At 39.9% G+C, this 19,387-nt stretch overlaps 1 protein-coding gene across 1 annotated transcript in view; it reads right to left on the bottom strand.

Annotated features, from left to right (window-relative positions):
* FREM1 (FRAS1 related extracellular matrix 1) overlaps positions 1-19,387 on the bottom strand; it is a 280,084-nt gene that overhangs the window by 236,972 nt on the left and 23,725 nt on the right. The window contains exons 5-9 of the mRNA XM_033919036.1: positions 17,148-17,471; positions 15,026-15,134; positions 7,448-7,579; positions 6,009-6,353; positions 258-400 (exon numbers count right to left, since the gene is read on the bottom strand). Coding sequence (XP_033774927.1) covers positions 258-400; positions 6,009-6,353; positions 7,448-7,579; positions 15,026-15,134; positions 17,148-17,471 — 1,053 coding nt within the window. The remainder of the gene's footprint in view (positions 1-257; positions 401-6,008; positions 6,354-7,447; positions 7,580-15,025; positions 15,135-17,147; positions 17,472-19,387) is intronic.

Below are 19,387 nucleotides of genomic sequence, written 5' to 3' on the forward strand. Positions count from 1 at the left end.
ATGCTGCCCTTACATAACATCAAATATACTTGGAAAATTAATTCATACTTATTAAATTTCTCAAATGAATTGTCAGTGAAAGTGAAGATTACAGCAGTATTTAGTATAAGAACCCCACCATTGCCTTTTATGAATCTATGGATGTGTTAGCGGTTAGCGCATGCATTGATGTAGCGCGCTAAATTCGTGCTCAAAGGCTTAGCGCGCCTTTGTAAAAGAGGGCCTGTGTTTCTGAGCTCTTGGATTTAATGTAGTACCTGTGGTTCTGAGAGATTCGGAGGGTCATGGCTGTCAGACAAAACAAACTCAAATGAATCTTCAAATATTTCTCCTCCTAGGTGATGATAGTAAATAATCCCATTAAAAAGGTCTCTCTGCAGGAAGCCAGTGACTGGATAGCCTATCACAAAGCAGAGGAAGAAAAATCTGGTTTAATAATGACTTATTTGGTCAAGAAGAAGTGGAATTCTAGAGCTAGTTTGCACTAATATTTGAAAATCTCCCTTCTTTCCATTGCCTTGCACTTAACCCTCTATTGCTCCAGATACAAAATCTTAGATTATGAGCCCACTAGGGACAGAGAAAGTACCTGCATATAATAAACCACTTTGGTTGTACCACAGAAGGATGGTATATCAAATTCATGACTCATTTGAACACCTCAATTAAGCTAAGTTTAGGCACTAAAAATTGTGTGGTTCCAAAAGTGTTGTATTGTTCTCAGATGTGCAAAGATTTAGTTGCTGAATGCTGGTTTTTAAAGCACCGAGGGCTGGATTCTACATACGGGGCCATCATCATTGTCCGCCTAAAAAACGGTTGCCAATCATGTGTCAATCACCCAAAAGTGCCGTTTAAAGAATCGCGGCTTCATGAAAGGTAGGCGCCAGAAATATAGGCTGGGGTTTTAAAGGCATTTTCAGTGTCTACCTTTCATGTGAATCACAGCTATGAAGGTGCTTTATGACACCTAAGACTATTTCCAGCATTAGCCTTGCCTATAGTGGCTTTAGGTGTCATACAATGCCTTCATAGCCACAATGAAGGTGCTGTTTTCCTAGGCACTTGTAGGCGCCTACATTTTTTAAAAATAATTTTAATCGTGTCTAAACAGCTTTTTTCACTTAAGTTAGGCGCTGATAGGGCACTTGCTGGCACCTAACTTAAGATGGTATTTACAGAATATGAGGGGCATAATCAAAACTTTAAAATGCCCCAAATTCTGCCTAAGTTGGCACTTGAACATCCTAATAGAAGGGACTTCCAAGTGCCAATAATCAAAACAAACTTTCTGGACATTCCGCAGCACATCTAAGTTTCTGTGCGTCCAGAGCTCAAAGGGGCATTTTGGGAAGTGTGTTATGGGTGGAAATTGGGCAGACTTCCACCTGGATGTCCTGAAGCAATAATCGAAGCTTTTCTAGGACATCCTAGGAGTAACTTACACGCCAGGACTTAGACCAAAGCAAAACAGGTCTAAAAAAAGTGACCAAATTGACAAGATGACCACTGGAGGGTTTACGGCATGACGCCCCCCCCCCCCCCGCCTTATTCCCCCAGTGGTCATGACCTCCTCCCACAACCCAGAGAAAAACAGCACATTAGGGGCTTGTCATCACTGATCGTGTCAGAGAAATCCCCATCGGCTGAGTCGGTTTTGGGGATTCTTGCTGGCTCAGCTGATAGGGATTCCCCCTGCCAAGATCAGCTGGAGCCCTACATCCCTCCCCCCCACATCCCCCCACATTCCTGGACCCCCCCCCATCACCTGACACCCCTGACATAAGGCAACACCCTCCAAATCACCCAATATCACCCTACATGACGTAACACCCTCCCACATCATCTGATACCACCTGACATGAGGCAATACTGCCCCTCCCCCACCCGACACCCCCGTACCTTCTGATGCAAAATCAGCAGGAGGGAAGCCCACTCCTTCCTGCCTATAGGACCACGTGCTGAGAAGATGGGCCTTCCCCCTCCATTGCATCTTGGGATGCAGTAGGAGGGGCCTAAGGCTCTGATTGGCTCAAAATGGAATGATTCCATAAAACATATGTGCACTTTCTAGAATCACATATAGTACCCATGCATGTCATAAATATTTAAACTGATATGTTCTATTTCTGATGGTTAAAGCCTTTTAAGAATCAATATATGTTAGGGCCTAGTATAGAACTGTCTAGTATAGAACTGATCATTCCATTTGCCCCAAGTGTATAAGATATTCCATAGATACACTTTCAAACATTTTTATAGACCTCAGTGACACAACCTACCACTCAAATCATTTCATAGTGGTAAGCTTTATGTGTTCAGTCATCACTAATATTTTTTAAACCATTTTTTATATATTTAATATATCCAATATTTAAACAGGAGTTAGAAAAAACTTTTACTTAGCTTTTAATAATAATAATAATAATAATTTATTTTGTATACCGCCATACCCAGGGAGTTCAAGGCGGTTCACAACAGATAGATGAATTACATACAGTGCGATTGAAAAAAAAAAAAAAAAAGAACATAACAAGGCAATCGTAGGGTCAAACTCGTTTACATTAAGGACTCTCTCAGCATGAACTGGGGGCTTAAAATCCAACATATTTCACTCACAGCTTTTTCAAGGATCCTCCCCAGAGTCGTCCTTTGTCCTCTGACTCAGTTTTACTTGTCCGTGCAATATCTGCCCTTCTTGATTTTCCCAAACCCCCTTCCCCCTACACACAGCCCATACAGCATCTGTCTTTGCCTCATTACCAACCCCAGCCTCCCTCTCTCATCTGGATCCTGTGGTATGACCTCTCCCCCGGTTCTCGACTCCCCCCACCTACCTCCTCCCCGCTGCTGTAATTTAAAATCTTCAGGCAGCCGGCAGCACAACAAAGCTAGCCTCCCATCGTTGGCCTGCCCCAGAAGTATTCTTTCAGCAGCACTTCCCCTTCCCGCGTAGGCAGGATGCTGTGAAGTACCGCAGAAGGAACACTTCCGGGGTAGACCAATGACGGGAGGCTGGATTCATTGCACTGCCGGCTGCCTGAAGATTTTAAATTACAGCAGCGGGGAGGTGGTAGGTGGAAGAATCAGGAGAGCCATATTTCCGATTGTCAAATTTTGGAAGGCCATGGCTCCTGTGGCCTCCTCCGTTCCGATGCCTGTGGCTCCTTGTGTGCATAAATTTACAGAATACTAGTACTTATACACGTTAAGTGTACACTTACAGTTAAGTGCTAGCATGGTGCCTGAGTGCTATTCTGTAATGACACATGTAAGTGGCATGAGGTAAATTCTATATATTGTGCCTAAAAATCAGCACTGAAAAAAAAGTTAAGCACTGTTTATAGAATAGTGCTTATGCCCGGGAACAGTGACTATTTGCACCAATGAAAACACAGTGCAAAATCTCCCACTTAAAGTTAGGCATGGATGTCCCTTATATAAGAACATAAGCAACGCCTCTGCTGGGTCAGACCTGAGGTCCATCGTGCCCAGCAGTCCGCTCACGCGGCAGCCCAACAGGTCCAGGACCTGTGCAGTAATCCTCTATCTATACCCCTCTATCCCCTTTTCCAGCAGGAAATTGTCCAATCCTTTCTTGAACCCCAGTACCGTACTCTGCCCTATTACGCTCTCTGGAAGCGCATTCCAGGTGTCCACCACATGTTGGGTAAAGAAGAGCTTCCTAGCATTTGTTTTGAATCTGTCCCCTTTCAACTTTTCTGAATGACCTGTTGTTCTTTTATTATTCGAAAATTTGAAGAATCTGTCCCTCTCTACTCTCTCTATGCCCTTCGTGATCGGGAAAGTCTATAATTACACACGTAACTTTGAGGAATGCCCCTGATCCACTTATGATCCTCCTATTTCTAAACCTTAGAACAATCAAATAATATAATAAATACATATCTCCCCCCCCCCCCCCCCACCCCTCCTGGATGTGTAAAAATGCTCCTACAGAGAACAAAGGTAATATTAATGATCAAGTCAAACAAAATTTTGTTAATGGGTCCCAAATTTCTTTGAATTTTTTATAGTGTCCCAATTGTAATGAATTCATATATTTTAATTTATAAGTTTGGCATAAGGATTCCTATCAAAAGGTAAAGTTTAGCCTGTCCCAATTTTTCCAGTTTTTTGTAACAAGCTGTAAGGCAACTCCTGTCATGATGAGCAGTAATCCATTCTTATTTGCATGTTAACCTACAGTATGAGTTAATGCATATAAAATCAATTTCTATACATTAAAACATTGTTAGATATGAAAATGTTTGAAATGAAACCAGAAAAAGTCCAAATATTGTCCAGAAAGCTCAAAAAGTAACTAAATGTTTTCCATGCACAACCCTGTGGATGGTGTTTTATATTTATATTGTGTATTTACAGAGCATAGTTAAAGATTAAAATTATTATTGTAAATGTTACCAGGATTTGTTTAGTTTGTTACTTTATTGTTCCCATATGTATGTAAATATCAGAGCAGCAAACTTATGCTTTTTTTTTTTTTTCAAATACATCTGTAACTAGTGAACTTTTTTTTCAACTAGGTTTTTCTGTTGTTTTAGCATTTTATTATGTTAATTCAGCCAGTATCACTGTGCATGTTTAACAGCTGGAAATATTTTAAAGTTTTGTATGAATTAGGCTGGTTATAATAAATATGATAATGTCCAAAAAAAAATAAAATAAAATAAACCTCCTTTTTGATGTCATGTGAAAATTTTAGGCACGGATCGCACACCTACATATATACACAAAAATTTAAATTACAACCAATTAACACTAATAATTGCTTATTAACAAGCCCATTATTGTCTTTTTATAACTTGTTCTTTGTAGCTTCTCGTGCATGCACAGGTTCTTGATACTGTAAATTGCCTTAATCCTTTACAGGCATAGAACGAACTACAAATCTTAGATTAGATTAGAATTATCAGTGCTTAAATGGTTTAACTCATTCCTATGCAATAGAGAATACATTGTTTGGAAAGATAACACCTTCTCTCAAAGCTGGAGATCCTTCTGCATTGTGCCTCAGGGCTCCCCTCTATCCCATATTTTATTCAACTTATTTATGAGCTCCACTTGGTGAGATCAAATTCACAAACGGAGAATAACTCCTAACCTAATTAAACATCTTCCTATTGCTGCATATTGGTTCTGTCGATATGAATATCGCAAAATCAATCTCAGGAAGAATAAACAAAATCTCTGCCTGAGCTAATAACATTTACTATGTTACTATACAGACTTCCACGGTGTGTGTCCCATATGTGAAGATTTGGTGTAGGATGGGTTGTGGAGAGCATCAATGGTCACTCCACTAACTTGGAACATAAGGATGTTACAGGCCAGACTTTAAGGTAGATATCCTGCAAACAGGATGGTTGGATAGGCTGGAGAGACCTTGATGGCATCTTCAGCATTTGGAACCTAGGACAATACCAGGTGGACTTTACAGTCTATGCCCCAGAAATATCAAAGAAGAGACAAGTTAATTTAATCATGTATTTTTAATGTGTATAACTAATGGGCAGACTGGATGGTCTTTATCTGCCGTCATTTACTATGCTACTATGTAAGCTGAACACTGCCAAGGCCAACTTAACATGGTCCTTGATCTATTTAGCTTTGGAGCTGAAAATAAACTTTGTGTGAGTCTCTAAATCCCTGCGCATTTGCCAATCATATTGGCTTAGAAAGATAGGATAAGCCTATGTCTGTTCTAGTGGGGACAAAGACACATCACAGTACTTGACAGAGTGAATAGAAAGAAGAATTCTATGGGAACAATAAACTGTATTTTGTTTTTAATATAAACTGGAGTTTGGAGCGATTATGTTCTCTGACTGTGGATGTCAGGAAACTATTCTCTCTTCCAATTCCTGTGCACATCTCACATTAAGAATGAGCCAGAGCAATGCATAGAACATAAAAAAGTGCAATTAACTTACCCCATTTAGTAGAAAAATAAATATTTTTTTAATAGAAGGTGATAACAGCTTTACCTATAGCATCTGCTCCTGGTTTCTTAACAATTTCTCCAGCCTGGGAAGGTCTGGTAATGTTGAAGTGTATGTAGTCATCACTGGAATCCATGTCAGAAGCCTGAAGCATTGAGGCCTGTATCAGGACAGTCTGCCCTTCACAGAGCTCAATAGCAACATTGGTAATGAGGAACGGGGGGCTGTCATCCTTCGGCAAGATGTTGATGGGGAACTTGTGGCGGATGCTGTAGTGACCGTCAAAAATCCTGAAGACCACAAAATCCTTCATGCTATCGCTGTCGTCATGATGGTAGCAAACAGCTCCAGCCTTGATGTCATCTACTGTGAACATGAAGCCTTTACCGCCTGAAGAAGCAAGGAGAAGTTATTTTAATAAACACATGCCTATGTAATATAAATGTATATTAAGAAAACAAACCCTTTTAAAATGTATTCCACTTAAACACTGCAGAATGGTCCATAGCATATAATAAGGCATCTGAAGTGAATGAAGTAAAATATAACAGTACACTTCCCCCTCCGTATTAGCGAATTCCATATCTACTGATTTGCTTATTCGCGGTTTTAGATCAAAAAATACATTTTCATTTTTCAGGCTATTTTAAGCCCTGTAAGCCACCCCCCCCCCCCCCTTGAGCCTTATCTGCTGGTCTAGCGGGTTTTCGGGGCAGGAACAATCTTCCCACGCTCCTGCCCCATGCAGATCACTCACAGGAAATGGCTCGAGAGACTACGGGAGCTCAAGGCAGCCATTTCCTGTGAGTGATCTGCAAAGGGCAGGAGCGTAGGAAGATCGCTCCTGCCCCATAAACCCACTAATCCACCAGGTAAGGCTTAAGGGGGGGGGCTTTCTGGGCTTAAAATAGCCGGGATTAGGGGCAGAACTGGCCCGAATATTATTCGCGGGCCGGCTCTGCCCCGAACCCCCGCGAATACGGAGGGGGAAGTGTCTCCAACAGAAAGCACCTAACTGGGCCTCCGCGTGTGCGGATCGCCGGACTAGATGGACCTAGATCTGATCCGGTGAAGGCGTTTCTTATGTTCTTAAATTAAAAAGAAAATACTGTAATTGTATAACTGCCAAGTACAAGCGTGTTGCTACAGAGAGATTTAATGCTCTAAAAAAATTTACTAAAATATGGGAGCCATTGGAGTCTTATAGCCATGCGCCTATTAAACCACAAAGATTTATTTGTTTGATTAATGTGTACATCCATACTGTCCTTTTTGATATATCTATGAAAGCATCAATGATCATTAATAACTTTAAAGAGGTACGGGGGGAAGGGAGGGTGCGAGCATGGCATGAGGGTTGGGTGGAGACCTTAACTTAAATAAGAGCCCTAATTCATCTTAAATATATATACATATATATATATATGACAAAATACCAAAGTATATCTTCTATTTGTATGTATAAACATAAAATTGTCCTTCACCTTTCACAGTAATTCGTCCATGCTGTAAACCATCCACAATAACAAGCCGAACTGCATTAATGTCGTTGTTGTCAACTATCTGAAATTGTTCCCAAGTGATTGGTCGAGATTGGCCTTCCAGGAGATCAAGACCTACAGTACGAAGAGCATAGCTTTTGAAAATATTGTTTTGTAATTATAGCATGACAGATGCCATCTGAGGGCTAATACTTGAGAGAGAACTTTTTAACATCCCCTCTAACTAGTAGAGCCAATATTCACAGAGGTTATATCAATTTTCAAAAGGAAAGTGTGCATTTAGGGGTAATTAGCTAACATTTACATGCGAATCTCTGGCATATAGGTGCAAGCACTAGCAGTACACTAGATCTATAATGAATGTTCTTAAAAAATGGGGCTCATTTTCAAAAAAGAAAAACATCCAAAATGTGGCATAAAGGAGCAGATAGACATTTTTCTCATCAAACTCTTCCAACTAGTTATTTTAGAAACCTATTTTCTAGACCAGTGGTTCCCAACCCTCTCCCAGAGGACCACCAGCCAGTCGGGTTTTCAGGATAGCCCTCATGAATATGCATGGAGAAGATTTACATGCCTCTCACCTCCATTATATGCAAATCTCTCTCATGCATATTCATGAGGGCTATCCTGAAAACCCAACTGGCTGGTGTTCCTCCAGGACAGGGTTGGGAACCACTGTTCTAGATGTTATCGGGAAACAGACTATCTCATTTAGGAATAAAGTTCAGTTATGCGGATGACATAACGATTATGATTCCTTTGTCAGGATCTCTTTTTCAAGTCACTCACATAGCAGCAGAGGTACTCAGGTTAATGGAACAATGGATGATTGAATTTAGATTAAAGCTAAATTCAGAGAAAACAACATTTTTCTTTGCCTCTCCACGTCAAAATTGTGTTGGAACATCTTTGACCATAGATAAGACAATCTATCCAATTCACCCGATCATTAAGATCCTGGGTATAATTCTGGATCAGGGTCTGACCATTAGGAACCAGGTGGATGCCCTGGTTAGGAAGGGTTTTTTTTATATTCTATGGAGGCTTCGATCTATCAGGGCATACTTTGATGCCTCATCATTCAGACTTTTGGTCCTGTCTTTGGTCCTCAGTCAGCTGGATTTCTGAAACATCATATACTTGGCAGGCATTCAGAGAAAATTGCAGAGATTGCGAATTATCCAAAATGCAGTGGTCAGACTTATTTTGAAGTTGAAGAAGTATGATTATGTTATGCCTTTTTTTTTTTTAGAGTTGCATTGGCTGCCGGTGGAGGTTCGGGTAAGGTTCAAATTTGACTGTATTTGTTATAAAATCATGTTTGGACTAATTCCTAATTATCTTACAAATCTGTTCACCTTCAATAATAGTAAACACACTAGACACTCGTATGTAAAAACTTCATTTTCCATCTGTTAAAGGAGGCAAATTTAAAAAATATCATCATCGCCTTCTATCTTACCAGGCAGCATTCTGGGATAAAGATTTAGATTTTCTAACTATGACCTCCAGTACCTATTTAGAATTTAAAAACGTACTGAAATGGACTTATAATGAAAGAATCAAAGTTCCAAATATACAATAAAATAATCCAGGTTCCAAAATACAATGAAACAATCCACATAAAAAAATAGAAAATCCATATATAAATCTAAAGGACCTATTCCACTAATGGCACAGGACACAACACAGTCCGTGTTTTGACAAGATGTCTTCAGGGGTCTCTGAGAGTCTTATGATGATGTTTACATGGAAAAACTGGTATGTGGAGAGACGAACGCTACTGGTTTCCACAGTACACAGAGGATCTAGAATCAGAAAATAATATTAAATATTGAACTAAAGCCAGTACTGGGCAGACTTGCACGGTCTGTATATGGCCGTTTGGGGGACGATGGACTGGAGAGGGCTTCAATGGCTGGGAGGGTGTAGATGGGCTGGAGTAGGTTTTAACGGAGATTTTGGCAGTTGGAACCCAAGAACAGTACTGGGTAGAGCTTTGGATTCTTGCCCAGAAATAGCTAAGAAGAAAAAAATTTAAAATTTTAATTGAATCAGATTGGGCAGACTGGATGGGTCATTAGGGTCTTTATCTGCCGTCATCTACTATGTTACTATATACTTGTTTACTAAATATTTGAGCAACTAAGCTATTCCATTCAATTGTAATAATTTTTTCTTTTGTCAAACGCGTAGAGCAGGGGTCTCCAAAGTCTCTCCTTGAGGGCCGAATCCAGTCGGGTTTTCAGGATTTCCCCAATGAATATGCATTGAAAGCAGTGCATGCATATAGATCTCATGCATATTCATTGGGGAAATCCTGAAAACCCGACTGGATTCGGCCCTCAAGGAGGGATTTTGGAGACCCCTGGCGTAGAGCTTTACGGTCCTGCAGTATAAAAGCCAATTGTTATGTTATATTATTTCTATGCTATTCATCTGTAGTTCATCTAAATCTCAAAGAAGCATTTTAAAGATAAGGTATGGGCAGGCTTATCACCTGGATGTTTTTCTGCCATAATCGAACATTTTAGAATATATCTAGGGCATAATTTGGACATTTGGAGCTAGACTTGTTTTAACAACGAATAAGTGTCAGAAAGGTGCCCAAACTGGCCATTAAAGGGATGAAAAAATGACCTCCGCACACTCACCCAGTGATCACTGACCCCCCTTCCACCCACCCAAAGTTGTGTATGAAACAGTACATACCTGCCTGTATGATTCCTTCAGATGTTATGACCAGTCCTAGTATAGCAGGGCTGTGTAGTCAACCATAGAGATGGGGCTCAGGCCTATATACAACTTCTACACTTATGGTGGAATATGTGAGTCTTCCAAAACCCACCCTGGAGGAAAACTTCATAGTCTGTTATTGAGACAGACATGGGGGAAACTGCTTGCCCTGGATCAGTCAATTGAACCAGCTGAGAGTTATTATTAAAGATTTGCAATTAGAACCAAATTAATCAAAAAATGCAAATCATACACATTTATACTGAAGAAATCCTTCTCAATTATATCTCAAGTGGTATATCCTAAGCCATCAGAAGCGGCACCCCAAATTCATCAAGTATTGATTTAAGGGGCTAATTTGCTGCTGATGCTTCCTCATAGACTCGTTTACCACATAATTGTTTTATGATTTATCTCTATCTTCAGTTTATAATTCATAAATAGCTAACATTATGTTTAATAAATATTTTGAAATTGAGGTAAACTTATCTTTTAAAGTCCTGGTTCAGAGATAACTAACACCAGGAGTAGCAAGCCGCCGACGCCGGCAAAATTTTTAGTTGAAAAACTTTCTAAACATGGCGGGCATCAACTCTGATCCAATGAACAGCATCATTTTGGAACCATTGTTTTGCCAAAGCCAAATAAAGAGCCCATGTTGGTTTCAAACTACAGGCCTGTTTCTTTAATTAATATAGATGATAAACTCCTAGCTAAGTTATTGGCCTTAAGATTAGCTAAGGCTCTCCCTCATATGATAAGTGTGCACCAAACGGGTTTTGTTGCTCAAAGACATTCTTCAAATAATACTAGATTGGCTCTACATATGTTAAATTTAGCAAAAACAATGGAAGATCCAGCCTTCTCTGTTTCTTTGGACGCAGAGAAGGCCTTTGATCGTGTAGAGTGGACTTTCATGTATCAAGCAATGGATTGGTTTGGTATAGGATCCGGATTTTTTTCAAATGATTCAAACCTTGTATAGTTCCCCTTCTGCCAGATTATATTATATTTTGGGTGCCACTTCTGATGGCTCAGGATATACCACTTGAGAAACTGTTGAGAAGGATTTCTTCAATATAAATGCATATGATTTGCATTTTTGATGAATTTGCACTGGATCAGTGGCATGGAATGTTGCTACTCTTTGGGTTTTTGCCAGGTACTGGTGACCTGGATTGGCCACCGTGAGGACTGGCTACTGAGCTTGATGGACCATTGATCTGACCCAATAAGGCTGTTCTTATGTTCTTATACCAAACAAAGAGAGTGGTGTTGCAAAATTGGTATTAGCACCTATGGTGTCATTTGCACATGCAGATGTCATGCAACCCTTCTAGAATGACCAACAAAAAAAAGCAGAAAAAACAGTGCATACTAAATGAGAAGTATAAATTTTCAAAAGGAAACTATATGAATACTTTCCCTTTCAAACAGGTAAAACTTATTTTCATACTTGTCACACAGGATTGGCAGGCTGTTATCCTCTTTCTGTATCAGTCTTAGACAGGTGCAAAATACTTGTCAGTTCAGTTTACGGTTATTTGATATATCACAAATATAAAACATAGTTAAAATCTAAGTGGATTTCAATAAAAAGTATGCAGGGTGGAGAAACAAAATAATAAAAATTTGACAAAAAAATGAACAGGGCAAGACGTAACTGGGACACAGGGAGAAAATAGAGAGGAATGATTACAATAATATCAAGGATTAAGTTGTGGGGGAAAAACATAAAGAATAGTGGGAAAACGTATTTCTGTTTGGAAAGTTGATTTGATCATGAAAGAGGTTTATAAGGTAGAGAAAACTATGCATCGAAAGCTTGTGTCAAATAATAAGCTTCTAGTTGTGCCTTAAATTTTAAGAAAGAGTCTTTGGTTCAGAAGTACAAAGAAAGAGAATTCCATAGAATAGAATAACTGAGAAAGATGAATTTCTGTGAAGATCTAGAAATAATTGTCTGAAGGAGGGGACAGCTAGTAATAATAATAATAATAACTTTATGTTGTATACCGCCATACCCAGAGAGTTCTAGGCGGTTCACAACAATTAATTAAGATTACAAACGAAGAAAACATTGGAATTAACTATTTTTGGAATGTACATGTCATTGAAGTTGACAGGAATTAACAATGTATTTATAACCCGCTATACTTTGAGAGTTCAAAGCGGTTTACATGAAGAAGATCTGCCAGACGTAGAAATACAAACAGAAATAATCCATCAAATAACTAAAATTTGTTGTACAAATTTATCGTATAGATAAGTCTTCACAGATCTTCTAAACATTTGATAGATTGAATTCAAAAATAAGCCACTTATAGTTCTACTCCAAACACCAGCTTTTTGAACAACAGATAAGTCATAATTTGTTCTATTCAGTTTATAATGGAATTGAAAAAATACTGAATTAATATAAAAATAATATATACAGGTTATGGTGGAGAAAGACCAATGAGGAGGCTAGCTACACTAAGATCTCCTTTTACTAAGGTGCGCTAGCGTTTTTAGCGTGTGCTGCATTGCTACGCGCCGTAACCCCGCGCTACGCACCAAGAGCTAATGCCAGCTCAATGCTGGCATTGGCGTCTAGCACGCATGGCAATGCAGTGCGCTAAGCGCACGCTAAAACCGCACTAAAACCGCGCTAAAACGTCCAGGTGTAGCTGCTGAGGTTTGGCTCTACTAAAAGAATGTTTACAATTTAAAGTTCAAAGATTACTTCACATACTTTGAAGCGGTATTAAAGAAAATAGATATTACCGAGCAAGACGAAGATAATACTAAGTTGAAGTTATGTGAGATTTATTTATGGTTTATAATACTGAAGTGCTTCTCTTAGATACATTTGAATAAAGATTGATAGTTAAGCCATTTATCTGGTGGCACCTAAATTATAGGCACACCAATGACAGGTTCAAGTTTATTTAAAAGTTTGATTAAATTGCTTTTTCAGAATTTCAAAGCGACGTACAATAAAAATGGAGAAGACAAACAGGTAACACCTTCCTACCGACTACTGCATTGGCTGCCGATGGAGACGCTTGTGAAGTTTAAGTTCGTTTGTTTTTGCTTTAAAGCACTATTCCTAGCCCCTAAATATATAACTGACATTTTCTCTTTCTCAGCCAACAGACATAAGAGAAGCTCACACTTGAACTTTGTTTCCCCTCCAATTAGAGGATGTAAACTTAAAAGCCATCATCAATACCTTTTCTCACATCATGCAGCATTATGGGGAATTTAGGAAACGTCTAAAAACATATCTGTTCCTGAAGTATTTAGGCAGCTGAATTCTTACTCCAAAATAACTGTTAATCAATAGCGTCTATTCCACTCAAGTTGTACCATCTTTTAATCATTGTAAACCGCATAGAACTTCATGGTCCTGCAGTATATAAACTGTTATTATTATTATTTAGTTGACGATGACTTAAACACAGATACAGGTATATTAAAAAACAAAAGGAAAACGGGAAGAACTACAATTAGTACATGAAAGAGAACAAAAAAAGGAAAAAAGCATAAGAGTTGAACATGTCTATAAGCAAAAGCCTCGCAAGATTTAGGATTCAAAATGATTATGATTCAAAAGCATCCTTAAACAGGAAACTTTTTAGGCTCCCTTTGAATTTATCTAAGATTTTTTTCTTCCCTCAGCTGAGTCGGTAGTAAATTCCAAATTTGAGGGGCTGTGACTGAAAAGAGGGTATTACTAATATTCCATAATGGAATATTATGGAATATTATTATTATATTGAAAGCTTCTATACCACTACTGATGACTGGGGAGTCAATTCAGAGCGGTTTACATGAGCTTCTATAATGGTGTTATAATACATGAGAATCTGAAAAGGTGTTACAATACAGAGTTAACTTTTTCTGAGATGGTTTTTCAATACAGACACATCTATACCGTAATCAATTATCCTATATATATATATACACAATTATACCACAGTTATTCATCCTACTTATATACACATATAATACTAGTATCATGTACTATGTTGTGTTTCTAATGGAGATTAGCCAGCTATTTCTTCTATGTTGCTTTATTAGTTAAAGCAGTCTGTGAAGCGGATGGTCTTTATCCCTTTCTTGAACTTTAAGGTGTCCTTTTCTAGTTTTTAATTCCTTCAGGAATTCCACCACCTTGAAGCCATCACTGAGAACATTCTTGTTCTAACGCTTTTGTATTTGATTTCTCTGATGAAGGGTATTTCCAGCAGGTATTCTTGGCTCGAGCGCAGGGCACATGCTGTTGTATGGTAATGTAGTCTGGCTAATGGAATCTGGTCGCCCGGGTGCTACATGGAGGCAACCTCCTAAATTCTTCCCCCTCCCTATTCGCGGGGGTTAGAGGCAGAGCTGGCCCGCGAATAGGGAGAATTTGTGAATAACTTTTGGGCCGGCTCTGACTCACCTCCGGACCTTACCTGGTGGTCTAGCGATGACGCGGGGCAGAAGCGATCTTCCTATACTCCTGCCCCATGCAGAGCCATGCAGAAACTCCCTGTTGTAGTCTCATGAGACCACAGGTAAGGTCCATGCTCCTGGGGCGGTTGCTCGCCTCCTCCTCCTCCGATTGCCCCCCTCCTCCTCCGATCGCCTCCCTCCTCGTCCCAATCCAAGTACCGAGGCCATTTTTTTTTTTTTTGATGTGGGCTGCCAATGAGCAATTTTCAGGGGGGGGGGGGCTGGGAAAAAAATTTGCGAATAATCGAAACCGTGAACGTCGAAACCACGAATAGGGAGGGGGAAGTGTACTTTAAAAGTTCAATTTTACTATAGTGTGCTCACCAAGTTACATCTTACCCATATTCCAAGAAACTCGAGGAGCGTTTGTGTCGGCTGTTCTGATGAAAATACGGACTGTAACGCGGGAACTTCGTTCAAAGAAGACATCATGGATCTCAAACTCCACCTGGTAACACAAACAAACTTTATTGCTGGACAGCACATTCCCATACTAGGGCTTCCTGTTTTATGTAGATCTTTTCCACACGACAGTCACTATCCTGCAGCTTATAGAATGCTTTTAAATCCAGTTCATTTGCAATATGCTAAAAGAGTAAAGTACTGTATATGGTTGTTGCTCCTTGCTATTATATCATTATCAGATATATATACGGGGCTGGTGCAGGGGTAGTATTCTAAGGGCCCCTTTTACAAAGCTGAGGTAGTGATTCCCATTTGGCAAACACAACGAAACCCATTCATTTTCTATAGGCTTCATTGCAATTGTCATACTGGGAATCGCTACCGTGGGTTTGTAAAAAGGGCCCTAAGTATCAGATTCATTTGCACATATTGGTTATTCTGAAAGCAAAGCCTCTTGCCCATGATTTGAAAACCAGTGATCTAAAGGCAACTTCATCTCTTCCATAATTATACTCTTGATTGTCAGTATGTTTTGGACTTTTCATTAATGGTGCTCTTTGACTCCATTGATTCTGTATCTATTTTGATTTTTCTCCATTTCTTTGGGTGCTGTACACCTATACATTCTGGATCTTTTGGTAGAGAGTAGAGTATGGCAACAAGGTAACATTTTCTTTAGTTCATAAGTGGAAAATAAAGCAAATACAGACAAGGGATGTTTGACTAAAAATCCTTCCACAAAAAATCTGCAATACAAATGTGTTTTCCACTCCATGCTCACCTTTCTAGGCGTAAAAACTTGGAATGACCTTATTGTAATGACCAGGATGGAACCTTACCACACCAAATTCCAGAAGAAACTGAAAACCCATCTATTTGACACCTAATCACTTGTATCCTCTTCTCCTCCTGTATCTTCTTGCCCTCCATTGTCCTCCCTACCCTCTTCTAACCCCTTCCACTGTAATGTCGCCAATAGTTTCAAGTTTATTAAAAATTTGTTTGACCGCTTAATCCAACTTCTAAGCGGTTAACATAATAAAATTACACAAAAATAAATTAAACATATTAAAACAGGGGAGACAAATGACTTACTCAAAACATACTGCAACAGTAGGGCAGATGGGGAGGAACTACAATAAGTATAGGATAGATAAGTCATAAGGCTAAAACAGTAGGTTAGGTAAAAATTGAAAAAAAGGAAAAGAAAGAAGAGTGGCAATTTAACAAAAGGCGTCTCGGAATAGAAATGTTTTTAATGCTATTTTAAATTGTTTTATATCTAATTCATTGCGGAGATTTATAGGCAGTAAATTCCAGTAAATTCCAAATAGCTTGTATAGGTACGTGCAACACACAAATGGAATAAATAAATATCTCTTTTTTTTCAAATTAGACTCAAGAATTCTTCCAAACTTGTTTTTGCATATGAATTATAGCTATGGAAATAAATCTGTTGGAAAGATCTGTACCATAACTTAAATGGTGCCTGTGAATATTCAGATTCAGAGATGGTTCTCCTGAGGGAATGTAAATTGGAAAAGACACCCCTGCAGTATGCTCTTCCTTTGCTTGGGGTAATATTAGGTCCAAACACGCTAAGATAAACTTTCTGACACTTCTATGACTATGACCCTAGAGCCGTGAACTCAGGTTTCTTTTAACAGAAATGTTCCTGAAATCCGTGTAAATATTGTACTCTTATACTTTTCTCTAGATACTTGGCCCCAACATACAGTAGTTTTATTTTAGTTTTACTTACACAGTCTTACTCTTTTCCTGTCTTTTTTTTTTTTTTTCATTGTTTGAATGGTTTTTCTTTCTGAGCTCCTGTTTTGCTATGTAAACCACTTTGCTATTTGTGAAGGAAATGTAGTATACAAAAAAAAAAGACCCATAAACCACAAATTTCTAAGAAACAAACAGGAACTTATTTGCAAAGTCACCATGCAAAAGCACCCTTCTTGCTGTTCCTCACATTATGTCATAAGCAATTTATAAAACAACCTGGAATCCTGCACTCAGCTGTTTGCATCAGGTATGCGCGTGTGATTACCTCATAGTTCCTCTTCTCTGTATGGCTGCTATTTGGAGGCTGGTAAGCTATCTGCATCTCATTCAAGTCCTTCCGAGTAAAGGATGTGATAGATTTGGTGTGATCAGAAAGATGGGTGATAAATCCCTGCAGAGGTGGTCGGGTAATATTGAAAATCAGCAAGTTCTTTGGTGTTTCACTGTCTTCAGCATCGAGAGTTGCTGTTGTTAATGGGGTCAAGATGAACTGATCTACCTCCAGTATGAATGAGGGCATGAAGGCGGCCTTGGGGATCTGATTTGGAAACGCAGTTCTGATGTGCACTGGTATCCAAGCATATTCTGACTGCAAATAGATAAAGAAGATCAGTACTGTTTGAAATGTGTAAAGTTTGAAGAAAGGTCTGTGGTGCTCTAACACAATGGAAATAAGCTGGATATAGGGACTACAATTTTAAAATAAGGTACCTGGTTTAGGTGACTGGAGTCCTTATTTTAGAAGTAACAAAATAACATAGTAGATGACGGCAGATAAAGACCCGAATAGTCCATCCAGTCTGCCCAACCTGATTCAATTTAAATTTTTTAATTTTTTCTTCTTAGCTATTTCTGGGCAAGAATCCAAAGCTTTACCCAGTACTGTGCTTGGGTTCCAACTGCCAAAATCTCCGTTAAGACTTACTCCAGCCCATCTACACCCTCCCAGCCATTGAAGCCCTCCCCAGCCCATCCTCCAGAAGGTTCACCATGAGTAAATAGCAGATGGCCAGACAAGTGTAAAGGGAATTTTATAAAGCAGTCCTTTACATGTGGGTAACCACATTGTGTCCAAATAGCAAGAGGCCATATTGAAGGTGTAGAGAGGAAATCGTGTGAGAGAGCCTACGCTAGCAATATGAAGGTGCCGCTGAAAAGTTCTTAGCCCAACCAATAAAGTTGGGGCAGTCTACATAGAGGGTCTATACATGTAGTCCAGAGATGTTCCACTTTTTTTCATTCCGTATGTTTCCAACAGAATGAAAAAGGTGGAAAATCACTGGACTAAAAGCCGAATTCTGTATAGGACGCCCGGTCTCAGTAGTCGCCTAAGTGGTTTTTAAGAATCACACATGGGCATCCTATATAGAATCGTGTCTGTTCTGATGGACAGATGCCTAACCACCCCGATTCTCTTAAACGGCGTCCATGTCACAGGTGCCAGTTAGAGAATCGTGTTGCCGCTGAGCTGATCATGGCAAATGAATCTCTCTGCTGTGATCAGTTTATCAGCTGCAGCAGGGAAACCATTCCTTCCCCCCCCCCCCCCCCCCGTGAATACGGCCGGCAAGAGGGATGCCCACTCCCTCCTACTGGAACTCCCGAAGCCCCCACCCCCACCACTGAATGTCCACAGCAGGAAGAGTGCCAAATTCCTCCTGCTACCACCAACCCAATACATCCCCCGGCAGGAGGGATGCTCAATCCCTCCTGCCGCCACTCCCACACCCCTCCCGAGACAACCCCCGGTAGGAGGGATGCCACTCCCTCCTGCTGGAAACCCACTCACCCCTTGATGACCACCAGCAGCTGGGATGCCCAGTCCCTCCTGCCAGAACCCCTCCACCCCTCCACCCTCCAAGCCCACCCGGACCCACATTCTGGGATGCACTGGGAGTAGCCTAAGACTTTGATTGGCCAGATCCCTTAGGCCATCTAGGCTTGCAAAAATGCCTACAATGTAGGCTGCCTGCCTTGGGGTTTTTGTTTTTTTTTGTTGTTGTTGTTAAACGTGCGTCCCGATTGGCTGGTTAGACAGTGGTAGGACGCTTTCTGCCATCTTCAATCAGGACACCATTTATAGAATTTCCCCATAAGTGTATAGCTCTCGATGGAGACTGCGCCAACTTTGTTGGTTGGGCTGAGAACTTTTCAGCAGCCCCTTGTTGCCTTGTATATATTCCTCATTTTACAAGGGGAAACACAACACTACCAAGCATGGATATCAGTATTTATTTTTAAAATCTCTTCGCCTAATGCCTAAGCGGATTACAGTAAAAACATACTTAATCAAATACACTTAGAGGCTCTTCTATTAAACTGCGCTAACAGTTTCTAGCGCAGGAAGCCGTGCTGAATGGCCCGCACTGCTCCCAACGCTCATAGAGTTCCTATGAACGTCGGGAGCAGTGCAGGCCATTCAGCACAGCTCTGTGTGCTAAAAATTGCTAACGCAGTTTAATAGAAGAGGAGGTTAGACATATTATAACAGCAAACATTATCTCT

Source organism: Geotrypetes seraphini, chromosome 1, assembly GCF_902459505.1.
Source record: "Geotrypetes seraphini chromosome 1, aGeoSer1.1, whole genome shotgun sequence".
Taxonomy (NCBI): domain Eukaryota; kingdom Metazoa; phylum Chordata; class Amphibia; order Gymnophiona; family Dermophiidae; genus Geotrypetes; species Geotrypetes seraphini.